The sequence below is a fragment of the Sarcophilus harrisii genome, chromosome 6 (assembly GCF_902635505.1).
Source record: "Sarcophilus harrisii chromosome 6, mSarHar1.11, whole genome shotgun sequence".
Lineage (NCBI taxonomy): Eukaryota > Metazoa > Chordata > Mammalia > Dasyuromorphia > Dasyuridae > Sarcophilus > Sarcophilus harrisii.
Window position 1 is genome coordinate 162,481,596 of NC_045431.1, and position 19,573 is coordinate 162,501,168.

A 19,573-nucleotide genomic window follows, 5' to 3' on the forward strand; every position below is an offset into this window, starting at 1 on the left:
CCCAAAAGAAAACCCAAATGTGGCCACAAGAGTTAGATACAACTGAAACTCAACAGCAACAATTTAAGAAAGTAATTGGAAAAAATGCTAATAATACACATTAAACTTTGAAGTACCTACATTTTCTTTGTGGAGAGTCACTAGTTAAACATATACCAATATACTCTAATGTCTCAGGTGATATCAAGTTGTTCAAAGAAGAATGGAGAATTGTTAGGCTTCACAAATTGGTCAGAGTTAAGAATTATGCTAACATTTCACTCATCTTACCTAGAAAATGAAAGGTTAGGGTGGATTCTCTCTAAACTATATTCCAATTTCAAGATTAGAAAGTTTAAAATAATCTGAGTTGGAGAGGACCCCAGCTATCATCAAGCCAAACTCATACCAAGTTCTCCCTAAATTCCACAAAGCTAGGAATTAGAAGAGAATTGGTTTAGGAATGAGAGGGGAAAATATTTTCATACCCAGAAAGTTAGATTTCCCAGAATCAGAATATCATATAAATAAAATGGCAAAGCTTGTTAAAAATAACAAGAATAGGATATTCACAAGAGGAATTTATTATAGGAAAGAAAAATGAAAAGCCAGGTCTGACTTTCTCTGGCATTTTCATAATCAAGTTCTAATATATATAATCTCCCCTAACTTGTTACAGGACCTGCAGAGACAAACTCTATTCCGGGTTCTGTCCCTAGTCCACTATGTGACTGGTCCTGGCAACAATTTGTTTTCCATAGTTCTCCATCTAGAAAATGGATAAGAAATTACAAGAGCAAAAGTGGCTGTCTATTCATATTCTTAAGAAAATCGCATTAAGAATATTTATTTTTAATATAGTCACTGTACTTCATCTTAAGTTCCTCCCTCTCTCCCTCCCTCCCTCCCTTCCTTCCTTTCTCCCTCTCTTCCTTCCTTCCTTCATTCCTTTCTCCTTTTCTTTCAACACAGACTACTGATTATCTATTCTATTGCTTTAAAAATGGTATTAACATCCAAAAAATGCAAATTCTAGGATAAGCAAGTAGGCAAGATACTGAATTTTCATAAAGTCTTTTATGAGAAGAAATTTTATATTGATCTGAATTCCTAGTAATTCCTATCTAAGTAATGAGAATTGTATAGCAACTCCACATTTCCATGAGCAGAATTCACATAAAACATGTGAATTGAAGGCATAGGAAACAAAACTAAGTCTAATCTGCTGCCAGGAGGAATATCTTAATTATTGGAATCCGAAAAAACCTCAACTGGTTAAAATATTAAAAAATTCAATGAAATAAAAGTTAAGGGGGATAAATGTAAAGGTCCATTCTTGGGCTCAAGAAATAAATTTCACAAATACAAGATGAGTGAAGTTTGATTAGGCAACAATTCATTTGAAAGAGATCTGGAGGTTTGAATGACCTCAGAATAAATCCTAAATACAGGATGGAAACCACCAAAACTAACACAGCTACATTAAGGAGAGTACAGCACACAGAATTAGAAAGATAATAATACTGGTATACTATGTTCCATTTGAACCATATCTAAGCCAGGGTTTTCAGTTCTGGGTGCTCTTTTGAGGAGATCAAGGCAAGACAACAAGCACTTATTATATGCCTATTATGTGCCAGGAAATACAAAGAAAAGCAAAAACAAGTTCCTGTTCTCAAGGAAGGGTACTCACACACAACCTGGAAAATCCTGAAACATGGGTGATTGTGATTGTGAGGACCTGAAGACTATGTCACAAAAGAAAGGACTGATAATGTTTAGTCTGCAAAAATGAAAACTTAGTGTCTGTGCGTAGGCAGGAAGAGAGGGAAAATGAGAGCTGTGTTTCAATATTTGAAGGGTTTTCCTCTCCAGAGAGAAGAGCAATGGGTGGAAGTTATAGGGAGGGTGATTTTGCCTGGAAACAAGCAAAACTTCCTAACAGCAGCAGCAGCAACAAATTTGTACAGCACGTTACTGTTTCCAAGCACTTCACAAATGTTATCCTCAGAATATCCTCAGTATATTATCCTCAGAATAGTCCTGGAAGGTAGATACTATTATTCTCATTTCTACAGTTGAGGAAACGGAGGACACAAGTAGCAAGTGTCTGAGATTGGGGGTGAATTCAGATCTTCCTAACATGAGTTACAGTGCATGTGTTAGGGGAATGTTAGGGAACTTCCTTGTATTTGGGACTTATTCTGAGCTCATTCAAACCAGTGCTGGTTGGACTAGATCACCTTTGAGATCCCTTCCAATTTTGTCTGAGATCATGGGATTCTGCAGCCCTTTCTAAAGAGAAAATTATAACTGACATTTCAAATCCAGACAAAAATATGCAAATCACACTTCACCAAAACCCATGTAAACCCTACTTCTGGATAGATGAATTACATCAAACTAATTCTTACCCTTTATTTTTATACCAGAGGGAGAGAGAGAGAGAGAGAGAGAGAGAGAGAGAGAGAGAGAGAGAGAGAGAGAATTGAGAAATAAGATCAGGTAGATGGATGGACAGATAGGCATACAAACAGAAAGGTGAGATAGAGAAACAGATAAATGGGGAGGGGGGGAGAGAGAGAGAGAGAGAGAGAGAGAGAGAGAGAGAGACTGCACCTCCAAATATGTAGCTATATCTATCCCCAACTATCTAGGAAGCTTGGTAGCGCAGTGGATAGAGTGCTGAGCCTGAACTCAGGAAGACAGAGGGTTAAATATAATCTCAGATGCTAACTGTGTGATCCTGGGCAAGTCACTTAGTCCTTTCTGCTTCAGTTTCCTCATCTGTAAAATGAGCTGAAGAAGGAAATAATGTCCTAGATGGAAGTAACCACTTCAGTATCTTTAACAAGAAGAGCCCCAAATGGGCTCAGAAATGACTGAAAACAATTAAACAACCAATATGTGTGCATGTGTGTATGTATAAATTTAAAAATAAATATAAATATGTGTATATATAAAATATGCACACATTTTTGTTGTTTGGTGATTTCAGTTATGTTCTCCTCTTTGTGGATCCCTTTTGGGGTCTTCTTGACAGAGAGACTAAAATGATTTGCTATTTCCTTCTCCATTACATTTTATAGGTGAGGAAATTGAAGTAAACAGGGTTAAGTGATGCCCAGGCTCATATAACTACTAAGTGTCTGAGGTCAAATTTGAACTCAGGTCCTCCTGATTCCAGGTCTCACTGTACCACATAGCTACTCTGTACAATATACATACACATACATTTTATCTGAACTAGAGAGGGAGGGAACAGTTTTCCTATAGGCAGCATTTTTGAGAATATCTTTTATGAAGTGAAATTTAAAGAATGTAAAGAAAATGTGGGTATGTCAGGGAAAGTGACAAAAGTGACAAAAGAAGATATCATGAAAATAGTTGCTCTAATGAGGGGGGGAAATAAAGTAGAAGAAAAGGCCACATCTGTCCCCTCATTTATTTTAAGAGCCTACTAAATGGCCTCTTGGCCACCCATCCATCCTCCTTAGAGCTGCCAAACTCATCTTCCTAATGTACAAGAGTTGATATCTTCAAAGTGCACTTCAGTGTGCAATAGACCATGGAAGTTTGCAAAACACTTTATACTCATTATTTCATGTGATTTAATATAAAGTAGAAACTTCTTAGCCTGACATTCAAGTCCTTCTACAAGCTGTCTTTAAATGAACATTACTCTAAGACTCTTTATAGACAAAGTAGATCAATAGCTATCCCCCAATTTTATCCAGCCCTCCCTTCTCCCCAGGTTTTTTTTCAGGGCAATCTTCCTGGACCACATCCCTCCCACATTTTCTCTTCCTTCATAGCTAATTTCAAATAACACTTGCTACAGTTGTTACTTGCCTCCCTTTTATCACTAAGCTCTAAGTTTTATCACTGAGTTTTATCACTAAGCATCTTAGTTTTTAATGACACTTTATCTAGTTCTCTGCTTTGCCAATCACATTTAACTTCATATCATTTTTATTTGTGAATGTGTCTACTAGATATATTAGTGCCCACGAGATTGTAAGCTCTAGAGGGTATAAAATAACAATTTTTAAGCAGTCCTTAAAATTGTAATCCCCTGCATTTATAGCAGACTGCTGATTATGGTTGTGATTTCCTTGGTTTAGGGAGCCCCCAGGGAAGGAAATTTCCTCCATCAGTAAAGATCAATATCATTTCAGCAACTTAGAGCGTTAAGTGGAGTTGCCCAGAAAGTGGGGTTCGGTGGCTTTTCCAAGGTCAGACTGCCAATATATGTCAAAGATGGGACTTAAAAAATTCAGTTCTTCCTGACTTCAAAGCCAGCTCTCTACCCAACATCTAGGCAGGTAGATGATACAATGGTTAAAGCATGGGATCTGAAGTCAAGAAGATCTGAATTCAATCCTGACACCAGACACTTAATAGTATGATACCAAGCAAGTCATTAAACCTCTGCCTCAGTTCTTCATCTGTAAAATGAGTCTAATAATAACACCTACTCTCCCCCTGGAGTTACTAAGAGATAAAAATGAGATCGTATTTATAGGGTACTTTGCAAATATTATAGCACTATTTAAACATAATCATTATTACATGGTGCTGCCCCTTACTGAAAGTTGAAGAGGCTTTTCATTTAAAGATGGAATAGGAAATAGTAGGGCAGGGGTGAGTTTTGGGGGTTTTGATGAATCAAAAATCTCTCTTCAACTAGTTTAGTGAATGATCAAAAGGTGCTCCAGAAAGCATTCACAGATTGATGGAGGAAGGGTTATTAGACTTCATTGGAAATGTATAGTGCAGGGTTGCTCTCCTCACAGGGAAGAACACAACCAACAACTACATGGGTTTTTTTTCCTAACACAAAATTCAGAGGATATACCAGAATCCATATAAAATACAAATTCTATCACAAGCTTCTGTTGTCACTTTAGAGAAGAAATACACTATTTATATTACATCTTTTTCCAACATATTCAAATATTTGAAGAAAACCTAGTTACTATAACTAAAGAAGGTTTTTTAGCATGCTCACTTTATGGATTCAAATTGGGAATAAATAGATGATCTTAAAGTCGAACCCCCTCATTTTATGGGTAAGGAAACTGAAATTCATAGAGATGAAATGACTTGCCAAAACGTACACCAACAGTAAGAGCCAAAATCAGGATTTCAATCTAGGTCCTCTATACACCACTGTACACTGCATACCAAGAGCAAGTCAGGAAAAAATAGAAAGTATGATTGAAAAATTCCCAATACCTAAGCAAATACCACTCGCCACCAAAAATTTCAAGAGTCCACCTTATTATTAGTTAAATTCAGAGTTATGATTGCTATACTCATACAATCAGTTGACTGCTATCTTTCTCAGGGTTGCTTGTAAAAGAATCAACACTCAATTCTTCTATATATTTGGTTAATATTTACCTGAATGTATAATGTGCAAAGGATTACAAATTAATTCCTCACAGGTTCGAGAAAGGTGATGACACCCAGTGACCAGGGGGAATATGGGAAAGTTGAAGACCTGAACCTTGCTGGACTGGTCGATTTCTTTGTCTTTATTTCATTTTTCTCTTTAATAAAACAGAGTAAAGTTCTGAAGAATTAATCTTAATTCAGATCCATGTGCTGGAGATGGAATAGGTAGTAGACTTTGATCTTATTATAAATTGACATTATTGAGGCAGATAAAGCATTCCATGAGGGAGACATCATTCCCAAGTATCTGGTAGTGGAGCACGAAAGGGTTTCTCTATGATCACAATGCCTGCAATAGGCTGTGGGGAGGGAATGCTATGCTTTTGTGGATGGGGTTATCTGAGGTCTTATATCTCACAGTTCTAATTTGACAAGTATTTGAGCACCAACATGTTTCAGGAACTGTGCTGGGATAGAGAGAGAAAATCTAAACCATTCCTCCTTAGAAGCAAGTGCAGATAAACAGAAATATAGATAGATCTATCTATATCTATAGATATAGTAGAAAAAAGTACAGCTATAGATATAGATAAGCCAATTTATATAGATATAGTAGAAGCAAGCGCAGATATAAATATCTATACCTATATAGTATATACTTTTCTATATACTATATTGTTATATATAGTATTTATACCTATATAGTAGAAACAAATACAAATAGATATAAATACATTTGCATACATCATTTATATATGCATAGGTATATATAAAAATAAAATAGTGATATATACATATGTACATATATTATATACATATATGTATATATCACTATTTCTATATTATAATTATACATATATTATATACATATACATGTGTGTGTATGTATTTATGTATGTGTATATATTTCTACACACATATAAAAATGTACCAAAATACATACAAAATGACTTCCCAGGAAAATCATTGGTAGGGATCAGGAAAAACCTCTTCTAGGCTAAGCCTTAAAGGACATGAGGGATTCTGAGAAGCAAAGGGGAAAAGGAAAAATATTCCAGGCTTGCCAAGGGTGGGGAATGACATGTGTCTTATACAAAGGAAGAGATGAAATGTTGACCATGGGAAGTCCCAGTAAGCTGGTTAGACTGGAATGAAAGGTTAATGAGGGGGAGTAATGTATAGCATAATTTATAAAAGTTTGCTCTAAGATTGTTGGGACATCCTGTAATTAGCCTAGAGTCAATTTTTAAAAGGAATTTGTATTTAAGACTATAAGCAGTAGACACCCACTGAAGTTTTCTGAGGAGGGGAAGGACACAGTCAGATCTACACTTAAGCTATCAGTTTGGCAGCTCTTTGAAGCAGGAGAAGGTGAGAAAAAATGTTGCAGGAAAAATCAATGAGGAGATCAGTCCAGGTTCAGCAAAAGAGAGAAAGGAGGAAGAGAGATGCAGAACGTGTTGAGGAGGTAAGAGTGACAACATGGAGGTTGATGAGTTCATCAAGAAAGGGCAGAGGTCAGGGGTACAGCCACTCATAGGGGATGGGGCACAGAGAATGATTGTGCTCAGGAGATGGAGAAAGGCCATTCAGATGGGCCAGAAGGGGATGACAACAGAGCAAGAAAAAAAAGCTAAGGATAAGAAAATAGACTGGGGGGGAGAGGGTCTCAAATACAAGGATATAAAATATTACAGAGAGAACAAAAAATTGGGCTGAGAAATGAATAAAGAGAATATGATTGACATAAGCCCTGCTAATAGATAGAGTTGTGAAAAAGGCCTCAGGTCTAATAGGATTCCCACTCTTCCCAGAAGCAAACAAGTTCAATATTTAGATTCATGTGGTAATTCCATGGCACAGTGGATAGAGGGCAGGCTTGGGTGAGGAGGAACGAGTGGGAATCTTGTCTCATACACTTAAAAGCTCTGTTACACTGGACAAGTCATTTGACTTGTCTGCCTCAGTTTCCTGATCTGTAAAATGGGATTGATAACAATAGCACCCGGGCAAATAGATGGTGCAATAGAGTGCTGAGCATGGAACTCGGGAAAACCCGAGTTCAAATCTGCTCGCAGATACTAGCTATGTGACCCTAAACAAGTCACTTCCCCTGTCTGCCTCAGTTTCCTCATCTGTAACATGAAGTAGAGAAGGAAACAGCAAACTAATTCAGTATCTTTGCTAAGAGAATCCCAAAGCGGGTCACACAGAGTTGGACATGACTGAAATGACTGAACAAAAACAATAATCACACTACCATTTTTGTGAGTGGGGTTATCTGAGGTCTTACATCTCACAGTTCTAATAAGACAAGTATTTAAGCACCGACATGTTTCAGGAACTGTGCTGGGATAGAAAGAGAAAATCTAAACCATTCCTCCTTAGAAGCAAGTGCAGATAGACAGAAATATAGATAGATCTATCTATATCTATAGATAGAGTAGAAACAAGGACAGATATAAATACCCATAGGTACATCTATACCCTTCTTTTTGACCCCTTCTTTTGAAAATTGTGTAATGAAAAATTAACTGGAATTTTCCTTAAGTCCTAGGATTTAGGGGTTATTCTCTCTCCAAGGCTGTTGTAAGGTTAAGAGATGATATTCGTAAAGCACTTTGCAAACAATGAAGTGCTCCAAAAATGCTAGCTATTATTTTTCATATGCTGAAAATAATGTGAAATACTCATTTTCAAAGATCATCCTAATAATAGAGACAGGCAGAAAATAAAGGAAACTCTCCCAAGATATCATTCTAAGTGAAGTGTAAAGAATGGGGAAAACACCTGCCAGGTGATCTGGAAGCTTTTCCTTCCTATTTACCATGAGGTTTAGGTGATTTTACCGACATTTCTGAATGAAGAAACTCCCTCTACCAAGGCAGTTAGCCCCTTTCTCTGAAATGTGTAGTCTTAGAGAATTGTTAACAGCCCAGGGAAGTTAAGACAGAGCCAGAATATATGTCAGGAGTCAAGGGACTATCTGACTTCTAGGTCAGCTTGCTATTTACTATCCCAAATTGTCTCCCATTATATAGATAAAAAAATAAGATGCTTTCTATTTTTTATACAGTTAAGGATCACATACCCACAAGCAATTACAAAACTAGGGGTAAAAGTAATTATAATTAAAACAGCAAATAAATTTCACATCCATAACAAGGGAAATCTGAAAGAGAATGTAAAAAGAAGAGATATCTTCTTGTATCTCAAATCTACCCGAGTGCTGTCCCCAACTTCTGGGCTGGAGAAAACCTGCCAGGGACCCACCTTTGTGGTCAATACCCAACTCTCCCGTTGGGCCTCCCGGACCAAGTCCTCACCTGGCAGTTTCTTTCCACTCCATCTCCTGCCCATCCACCGCCAGGAGCTCATCCAATTCGGTGAAGAGCTGGGGGGGCGCCGGACTGTCATCGTCCTCCCCCAGGATGAAGCGGATTCGCTCAGCTGCCGGGGAGACTGCAGAAGTAAAAATACTACGGTTAAAGACTGGCTGGATAACCTGGAAGACCAAAGAACTATGACTGCGAGATCTTCTTCTTTCCCCAAAGCTGTTAAGTCTCCCTTTGGTGTCCTCCTTGGACATCTTTTCCCCTCCTCTTTGTTCCTTATTTCCTTGATTCTCACTTGATTCCCTACTCTTTTCCACTTTAAGCCTGAAATAATTCAAACTAGCTTATCTTGAGCTCTTCAGAAAGACAGATCCCAGCTACAATTTGGTCTGCAACAAGTGAGAAAAGACCTTTAGCCCCCAGTTCAGTTGAAGGCGGCCTACCCTTCCTCCCCTCCCTACTTTCCCACCTCATGAATTTTTCTTAATTGTTTGATAGAAAACTCAGCTGAGCCAATCACTTCTTCATTCAGCGGTGGGAGGGAACAAGGCAACATCCTAATGATTAGTTCCCCACCACCACCACTTCTGTGTGCTGCCTGGAACCAGCACTCTAACTGGCTCATGGCCACTGTAACTGGCCAACTGCAAGGGTGGTGAAGGAATATTTAACAAACTCTGGCCTCTTCTTTACATGGAAGCAGTGCCCCCAAAATGTTTAGTCAGGCCTCAGTGCACTTGGAAAACAAGCCCAAGTAAAATATTGTACACCTGAGTCAAAGAAAACTCATTTCCCAACATGCTCAAACCCATAATTGGATGCCCTACCAGCTCCTTTTGACCCTTTCTTTTGAAAATTGTGTAATGAAAAATTAACTGGAATTTTCCTCAAGTCCTAGGATTTAGGGGTTATTCTGTCTCCAAGGGCACTAAGAAATGTGCCTGTAAGTTGGATATGTCCAAAATTCAGAATGGCCGGTGGAGCACATATGCTGAGTGGATGCTAAATTGCTCACATGTTTCACAGCATATGTACTCATATAAAAACATAAAACAGAAAAGTTCCTATAATTTGCGAACTAAACCAATGAAAAACGAATGTTCTGGAATAACACAAGATGCTCATCATCTTGAACAGTAATGTCAAGCTTAACCAGAGACAAAGAGCACTAAACTATACATAAAGATCCCTGTAAGAAGCATTAGAAAACCACAAATTCATGTTATCCAGGTTGCATTGTATTTTTATTTATTTTATTAAACATTTCCCAATTACATTTTACTCGAGTTCTGACCAAACTCAAGTTTTGCCAGAGGGTTTGATAGCTCTGCTGTAGAGAATATATGGGAAAACAAGGGCAAGAATGATATCAGTTAAGAAATCAAAGTAGGAGATTTTCCAACATGCATTAATGAAACAAGTATTCAAATAGTTTAAAAAAAGATCCTAAATCTAGAGATCATATGGAATAATATAAAATGAACATAAGAGATGATGATAATAATAACAGCTAGTATTTATAAAGTGTTTATTATGTACCAAGTACTATGCTAAGTACTTTATAATTATAATCTTACAAAAATTCTTGAGAGGTAGGTACTATTATTATCCCTATTTTACAGATGAAGAAACTGAGGCAAACAGGTTAAGTGACTTGCCCAAAATCATATATCTAGTGGGTATCTGAGTCTGAATTCTAATTCAGGTCTTTCTGACTCTTGGTCCAGTGTGATCAAGTATCACCTCTGTACCATGGACTGCGTGGCCCTGGACAAATCCTGTAACTTCTCAGTGGTGCTAGGAAACTCACTAGGATGAAAAATTTTGATACAAAAGAGTATTTCTTCACCAAAAGCTTTCTCCCCCAATTAAATTATAAGTCCAATCCAAAGAAAGAAAGAGAGAAAGGAAGGAAGGACAGATCTATCTTTAAGTGACTCAGGATCTATCTTTAAGTGACTCAGTGACTCCATTTCTATTTGAGTTTGACAAACTGGTTGTGGATGGGGAAAGGGAATAAGCATTTATATAGCACCTACTGTGTGCCAAGTTCTGCATTAAGTGCTTCACAAATACTTTGTTTGATCTTCATTTCCTAAGGTAAGTAACTGTTCTTTCTATCGACACAGAGATCCAGATTAAAAGGAAGGACAAAGGAGGGAATGTCTCCTTTCTTTCCATACACTCATGGGCACAGGCAAGGGCAGCCTTACCTCTCTGGTGTTTGATAGAACCATAGCCTCCGTATTTCAATATTTTTGATGTTACCAAACTAAATTCATCTAGCTAAGGGGCTGACAGTGATTGTGAATAAGAGACTCTACCAACATCAACTATTAGATCCACAGCAGCCTTTTTGAGGACAAATTCCATAATGATAGAGCTTTCTTCAGAACTTTTATCCCCCAGAAAACTGCTTTTCCTCACTTCCTTTCTTCTTGTCCTTTCCTCAAAGTTCCCATATTTAGAAGCTCTAAGAGCATTTTGGCACTGTAATTAAAGTATATAACCCTCATTGCTCCTAACTTCCTTTAATCTTCACACTGATCCTCATCTCTCTTGTCAAGCTCTACCATCTGCTTGGGGCTTCTTAATTAGTTGTAACCAGAGTCCATTTTCCCCCATACCTTTATGTCAGGTATGCTTTGACCCTAGTGTTAATAATGATTCTTCAAAGGCAAGTTTTAACACAAAACCAGCCCAAGCTATTCTTTATCTGAGAGAAAAGCCATGCATAGGGTCTTTAGGCTGGGAACAATGGGGAAACCAATGTGGGAAATGGGCAAGGAAAAGGAGGAAGTTGTGTAGATCCCTCATCTAGCATAATGTCCAGCAAAAAGTAGTCACTTTCTAAGTTCTCTGCCTAGCAAGGAACCAGCAACTTAGTGACACAGTGAAAAGAGCATTGTCCTTGGAGTGAGGAAGACCTATATTCAAACCCTGCCTCCAATAATAACTATGTCCCTGAGATGAGGTTCATCTAAACCCTCCCGGCCTGAGTTTCCTCATGATGATACCACCTTATTATTTTTATAAAGAGCTCACATAAGGTAAGCATTGACAAAGTGGTCAACAAAGCAATACAAGAACACTCTCAAGAACTTTAAAATCAATGACATGGGAGACACTGGCATAGGACCGCCCAGTATGGCACACCCTCATCAAAGATGTGTTGTGCTCTACAAACAAAGCAGAATTGAATTATTCCAGAAGAAATGCAAGATGCACAAAACTAGAGAAGCAAATGTTTTTACAGGCTATTTGTGTTCGACCTGTGGCAGAGCTCAGATTGGTCTGATCGGCCACAGCCAGACACACTGTAACTCGACTGTAATACAGTGATGTCATTTTGGTCCTCTTCAAGAACAAAGGACAACAACCAACCACCAACTGCACCTAATACAATCAAACAAGAACAAAAACAAAGCACCATGCAAATCTTAAGTGTTATTTACACGCTTATCATCATCCTTATCCTGGGTTAGTGGAATCACAAGGAAGTGGCTAAAATTTGATAGAAATATTAAAGACTATATGGAATGGTGAACAGAGAGATGGGGAGACCTGAGTTCCAATCCCATCTCGGAATTTACAAACTGGGTATGGCAGGTAAACTGTGTGTCCCCAAAGAACTCTCTAAGATGCAGAAGGGAAAAGAATATGAGACCTTAATGGGAAATTCCCTTCGCTAATAAAATCACAAATCCTAATTTTTTAATGTGTACATGTCTGAACATTGGTGAAGAGGACCCTGAAAATTACAAGTCTTAGTTTTATTTTTACACAAAGGTTTGGGAAGAATCAGTGCCTCTTCTCAGAACTCCCTCCATGACACAGATGGAGACCTAGCTATGACTTAGCAGAATGGTCATAAGCAGTTGCTTAAGCTTCATGGAAGGTGAGCAAGTTCCCCATGAAGCAATTCAAGAACACACATCTCCCTAAGCCCACCCATCCCCCTCTTCTTTAGGGCAAGCTTGTTTTTGTCCTTGAGGGGAAAAAATCAGAAATTCAACATGCATGCAGTAGAAAGAAAACAGTATTTACTGTGCAACCATTTACCAAATTATATAAAAAGCAGAGTCTATCCGGCTAATGCAGCATCCTTTATCAGTACAGGAAGCCTGGCAGAGTAAAGCTAAGTAATGGCTATAATCAGGCTTAACTTGTTTTACTCTGCCCTGCCCATCATGCTCAGCAATGAAAGAGATGATTGTGGTCCAGAGCACAAAGCATTGGAGGGGTTGTGGATCTAAGTGGAGGGTCATCCTGGGAAAATGGTAATCTTGTGTGGAGAGCCAAGAAATAGGATATATTTGATACGAGTTTTCAGAGATCAGCACAGGGTTCTGAGCTCCAATGAACTTTCAAAACCAGCTGATCCTTTTGACAAAGAGAAAAGTAAGATCAACAGAAAGGTTTTATGACCTGCCTAAGCCCACATAGGTAGTAGGTAGGATCTGAATCTAGGTTTTTTTCATGCTAAACCCATAGTTCTTCCTTCTACGTCAAATATGCTTTCTTCACCTATAATGCAACATTTCACCTCCCATTTCTGTAGCTTTACATAGGCAGTACCCCATACTGCAAATACTCTGCCTTTACACCTTCACGCCTTAATTTGCTTGGCTTTCTTCAAGACTCAGCTCAAATACTCTCTACTTCAGAAAGTTTCCTGGTCCTTCCAGCTACTAATGCCTTTGCCTCTCAGATCTCTTCCTATTTACTCCACATATGAATTAGGCATTTATGAAGTGCTTACTATATACAAAGCACTGAGGCTAAAAGGAGACACAACAAAGGCAGACTGTTCTAGTCTCAAGAAGCTCACGTACTAATGAGGAAGATAGCACACAATTGCAAGTCAGGTGGAAAAGTCCCATGATTCTCAGGGTGCAGTGACAAATCCAATGGCAAAGTCTCTCCTTTAGTGTCATTCAGACATGAATCTCATGGTTCTTGGGTTCATTAACACCCCCTGGTATGATTCATGCAGCCAGAAGGAATGTAGGGGTCAGCTCTAAACTAAATGTTGCTAAGCCATTATCAGTGACCCACATAATGTCTCTTGAGAGCATCGAGTTTGGAGTTAACACCAAATTGATGGGTAGACATAATAATCAGGTTATATTTCACAAGGACATTGCAAAGTAGAGACAAAAAGAATTCAAAAAGGAAAAGACAGTGCATCACAAGGTGATTATATATATATCTATATATATTTTTTTTAATCCAGGGATTACTGCAGATGATCAATGGTCAGCCGTCAACAATGTAATACAATGTAATACAGCTCAAGTCAAATCAGTCTTATTATCAACCCCTAGTTTGGATGTTGGGAACACAAAGACCAAATCTAAATAGTTTCTGCTTTCTGAGTGATATTTTATTAGGGAGTAGGTGGTGAGGAATAGGAGGAAAAGATACAAGTACACAGAGAGGCAGCTAAAAGGCACAGTGTCACAAGACTTAAATTCAAATCTAGCTATGATGGTAAATATTTAACCATCAGCCCTCTTCATCTGCATATGACTGTTTTCTCCCAACAAAACAATAATTAAAGCCCTGGTGTGAAGCACTGGAGATTTCCAAAGTACTAAATGCTCAACCTGAAAATTTTACAATATGCTGTTTAAAGCAGGTTCAAATTGACTTCAATATACCTTTGGTTCAAATCTTGCTTCAAACATTTGCCAGATGTGTAACTCTAGGGAGGGATCTTAATCTCTATCTGCTTAGTTTCCTAATCTGTAAAATCCAAGATTGTCGTGAGGATAATGTAAGATAATATTTGTAAAGTGATTTTCAAACCTGAAAATACTCTATAAATGCTAGCTATTGTTATCACAGGATGTTCCAAAAGTCTTAGTGCAATATTAAGCTATTAATGCTTCTATGTCGGTGCAAACTAACCTGTAGGACAGTCTGGTTAACAATAAGCATTTTGGAGATTCTAAACATATCATTCACTGTTTCCCAGATGCTCAAGGTCAAAGCTCCAGAGTTACTATGGATCTTTTTATTTTCCCTCTCAGTGTCCAGGTACTGCTCTTGTCCATTCTTTTTTCAAAATATACCTTTGGTTCAAATTCTGCCTCAAACCCTTGACAGATATGTAACTCTAGGGAGGTATCTTAATCTTGTTCATCCTTCTCTTTTTCATTACCACTCTAGCTCAAACTCATCATCTCCACTCTAGCCTAGATACTCATAGCCTCAAGCTTGAAATAGTGCAGCAGCTTCATAAATGGCCTTAAAGCCATTCCCAGTCCCAAGGTAATTTTCTTAAGACAATGATTTCATCATATCATTCCTTAGCTCAAGACATCCCAGGATTTTCCTTGACCTACAAGATAAAGTTTAATCTTCCTATCTTAGGGCCCAGGAACAAGGGCTTCTGTTCTTTAGTCCTTTGATCTTTCCTGTTTTAGGTAAAGGAAATTAAAGATGGTTATGCCTTTGTGACCTTTGAAAGGTCAGGACTGTGAGCCACCAGTCTAGAAGCAAGATTCCATGCTAGGATTTGCCAGACCCCAAACAGTGCAGAGTAAAGTCCTAAGCTGCTTTCATGGCTAAGTATAGCCTTAGTATAGATGATGGCATTTGGCATTAAGAAGTGAATTTAACTGGGGGATTGCAATGCAGAAACTGGTTTATATCAGTTCTTCCCAGGGACTGAGATAGTAAAGGTCCCAGGAGAATATATCCCCTGAGTGTTGAGGGAAATGTTTGTGCGTCTGTTTTTGTGTAAACCTGCAAAGTAAAGATTCCTTTGGAAAAACTTAAAAAAATAAACTTGCTAGCCTTGCATTCAGGTCACTACATAACTGGGCCCTGCCCTACTCATATTATCTCCAGCTATTCTTCACATGGATCCTCAGAACCAGGCATTTTTGATGTCTTCTGTAAAAACCTATATCCATTCCTAGCTTCAGATGGCTCATAAGCTTCCTGAAAGGTCCTTCTCCTCCAGTTCCTACACATCCTGAACATCTTAAGGCATACCTCTTCCCCAATCATGAAGATCCGAGTTCAATTCCAGCTAAAGACAATTACGAGCCATGTGATCCTGGGCAAGTCACTTAACCACTGTCTGCCTCCGCTTTTTCAAATGGAAAATGGAAGTGAAAATAGCACCTACTTCACAGGGTTGTTGTTAAAATCAAGAGATAACATTTGTAAAGCATGTCAGAGGCACTTAATAAATATTTATATCTTTTCTTTCTCCTCATTGCAGTTTATTGTTAACTTTCCTTTCTCTGGAACTTTATACCTCTTCCTATTTGTACCACTTACCTTGTATCAAATCACATCCTTCAATTAATTATTACTTAACTCTTGGATGTCCCCACTTTCCTGGTATATTGGGAGGTCCTGATGGGATGATAGAGATTCCCTCTAAGTCCCTTATGCAGAAATATGTACATAGTAGGTGTTCTATCCTTGTGGATGAATGAATCAATGTCAAATGAACATTGAACATTTCTAGGTACATGAAAGCACAACTATGAAAAACAGATCTTCCACAATGTTTAATACCATCTCTAGCAAATAGTAAGTGCCTAATTACTGTTGACTTAGACTTCCAAAGTAGAAATTTGCATCTTAAGTTTATGTCAGATTTTAACCTTTTTCGAGTGGAAAGCTAGGAATCAACAAAATGCTTATTTTTTATTATATGAATTTAACTGAGAACACATCAAAATGATATACCTTAGGCTAAGATAAGCAACTCTCTTAACTGGTGCTCTTGTTTGGTGCCTTCCTGCTGAGAGGTGATCTCCTTTATCTTACATCTCAATCTCTCTCTCTCTCTCTCTCTCTCTCTCTCTCTCTCTCTCTCTAGCTGGTTGTCTCCTCCATTAGAATGTGAGTTCTTTGCATTCTTCACCTTTCTTGTAGTCTCACATATGTACATGTTTTTGCCTTTCTTTGGATCTCCACTACTTAACACAGTGTCTGGCACATAGAAAGCACTTAAAAATTGCTGATGGACCAATCAATGAATCCATATTGCGTGAAGATAATTATCTTACCAGCCTTATTGTTGCTTATAATGGTACAAAGAACCATAAAACATGATTCCTGCCCCCAGAGAATAAACAATCTATTGAGGAGCTAAAACAATAACCTGCAAAAACTGGAAGAAAAATACAAGAGATGGACAACACTTCAGCATCCAAAGGCAGGACATGCTTGATTATTTAAAGCAAATTGAAAGGGAATTCCAAAGAGGGAGAACACAAAGCGATGCATGCAATAGTTTAAATAGAAGGTTGATGGCATATTTAGCTTATTATTGCTAACATCCATTTGTGAATGTGTCCTTTTATTTCTGAAGGAGGAAACATCCAACTGTGGCCTCCCCAAAGGCTACCCATCAATAAGAGATAATGAGTATAATGAACAATTCCTGCCTAGCAGGAGCCTGGGAGCTGGTAGGGATGTTTACATGCATATGGCAGGCAAGCCAGGCAAATTAGGGCTCCTGGGAGGGGAGGTTTTCTATTTAAGAATCTTGGACCACCATTTTAGAAAACTGAAAAAACAAAATGAAGTGGAATGGAAAATATATGTGCTATACATGCATATGTCATTTATATATATATAACATAATATATATGTATGTGTATATAGGTGTACATATAATGTATTGTATATGCAATACATATATACACCCATATCAATGAAACTCTTATCTCCCCTACCTTCTATTCACATTATTTATATATGTGTATATGTATGTGTATATATATATTTAGTATACATAAAATTAATTATGCCAGATGTCCCAAAAGTCTATTTTAGTTTGAAGCTTTAAATCTTAATATCACCTTAAATAGCTTTAAAATAGCTTAAAAATACACTGTATTTTGAGGACACTACTGTCTCTCCTATTAGAATACAAATTGTTTGAAAGTAAGAATGATATTTTGGCTCTTTTTTGTAGCCAAGCAATCATCATAGTGCCTGGCATATAGTGAATTCTTTATAAATACTTCTTGATTTAACTTAACTTCTCTGTGCCTCTGTTTCCACATCTGTAAAATGTAAGGTTTGTACTTAATCTTCAAGGTCCCTTCTAGATGGAAATTTATAATCCTATAACTTCTACAATTTATTTTCAGGGATTATACAAGCATAAATGAAAATAGAGACATTCTTTTTCATCTTATACCTGTATTAAAGATAGAGATTTTATATGTTTATGTGTCCAGTATATGTTTACATATATATGAATTAGGTATATATCTAAACCTATGTGTATATGTGTATATACCTATACCTATATGTGTGTGCATATATGTGTGTATGTGGGTGTATATATATCCTTACTAGATAGAGACAACATTTCTACTTTCTTTAGTAGTGGAAAAAAGCATTAACTCTAGAGTCAGATCTGGGTGCAAATTTTTCCACTATCACTTACTAGCTATGTAATCCTGTGTTAACTTCTCTGAATCTCATGTCCTCATCTGAAAAAATGAGGGGTTTAGATTCAATAGCCTTTGTGGTCCTTCCTGCTGTAAATCCATGATGCTGTGTAGATAGATACAGAGCTGCATATATTTGCAAGCCCCGCAAATATTTACTTCTGATTACTCATTTAACAAAACAGAATGCAGCCAATTCCTGTCTCTCTGTCATCATCATTGTCATATTAATTATAATATCATGATTTTTCATAGAAATAGAATTCAGAAAGGACACATAAAGGTCATAGAAACCCTTTGTCAGCTTGTAAATTATGTTTACCTATGTCAGATAATGACTATATTCTCTGAATAGAGATAATTATTGCTATACTCTCTGAACAGATAGATCAGGCAATTAAATTTTTTTTTCAAGTTAGTCAAGACAATAAAACCATTTAACAGTACTTATTAGGGCAGGTAATTTAAATACTACTTAACTTTCCATGTACTAATAAGCTCCCACTCAAGAAACTCTTGTCAGTTACAACGATTACTCAGTACCCAACTTAATAGCATCCATAGCACGAACAGTTGGAAGCACATTTAGATGACTAACCATCTCCATACCATGCCCCCTGCATTCCAAACCTCTCCTCCAATGAAACCTTGAACTCTGACTCCTGGGAAGTATGGCTCTGAAACTGAATTTTTACCTAATCTTGCCCGGAATCAAGCCTCCATACTACTTCTTAATCATCTCCACATCATGATGCTATACATGTTTGCCATTCTCTTCTCATTGTTTCTTTGTATTATCTTCCTCTGCCCCTCATTAGAATGTAAGCTCCTTGAGATAGATATTGTCTTGCTTGCTTGTACTGTATCCTCAGAGCTTAGCTCAGTGCCTGGCATAAGTACTTAATACTCTATCCATGCATAGATTCATTCATTTAGCTTTCCATCTATTTGTCTATCTACGTATCTATCTATCATACATGCATCCATTAATCCATCTGTCTACATAGTCACCAATCTGTCCATCTATCCATCTATCTATCCATCTATGTACCTAATTACTTATCCATCTAGCCATCCAGCTCTGATATTTGGAAGCATAACTATTTCCTCTACAGATAACAAGAGGCAAAATAAATTGGCAGCTGGACAATATAGGTCTTTGTGGAGCATGTAGAGCAAGTTGTCCATCATCTTTGTTCTTCCTTCAACATTTCTAAAATGAAGAAAGTTCTACTTCTTGAATTTCTTGAAGACTGATTTCACTAGAATATTATGAGTACTGATGAGATGAATACTTAGAACTCTTAACAAAGAAATAGAAACAGATCAAAATCCATTTTTAAAATTTATCAACCCTTACCCTTCCAATCTGTTCTGCAGAGAGCTTTGAAAAAGGTTTTAACAAGTTTTAACCTATAATCTTTC

The 19,573-nt window shown here is 37.5% G+C and overlaps 1 protein-coding gene across 6 annotated transcripts in view; it reads right to left on the reverse strand.

The window, feature by feature from the left end:
• Positions 1-19,573, reverse strand: part of SLC4A4 (solute carrier family 4 member 4) — a 382,231-nt gene that overhangs the window by 216,793 nt on the left and 145,865 nt on the right. For 4 of the 6 annotated variants that reach the window (XM_031944125.1, XM_031944124.1, XM_031944126.1 and 1 more), the window contains one exon: positions 8,706-8,841. In XM_031944125.1, coding sequence (XP_031799985.1) covers positions 8,706-8,841 — 136 coding nt within the window. Of the gene's footprint in view, positions 1-8,705; positions 9,158-9,183; positions 9,202-19,573 lie in introns of those variants that run through there. The other 2 variants (XM_031944128.1, XM_031944127.1) reach the window with 2 other exon arrangements.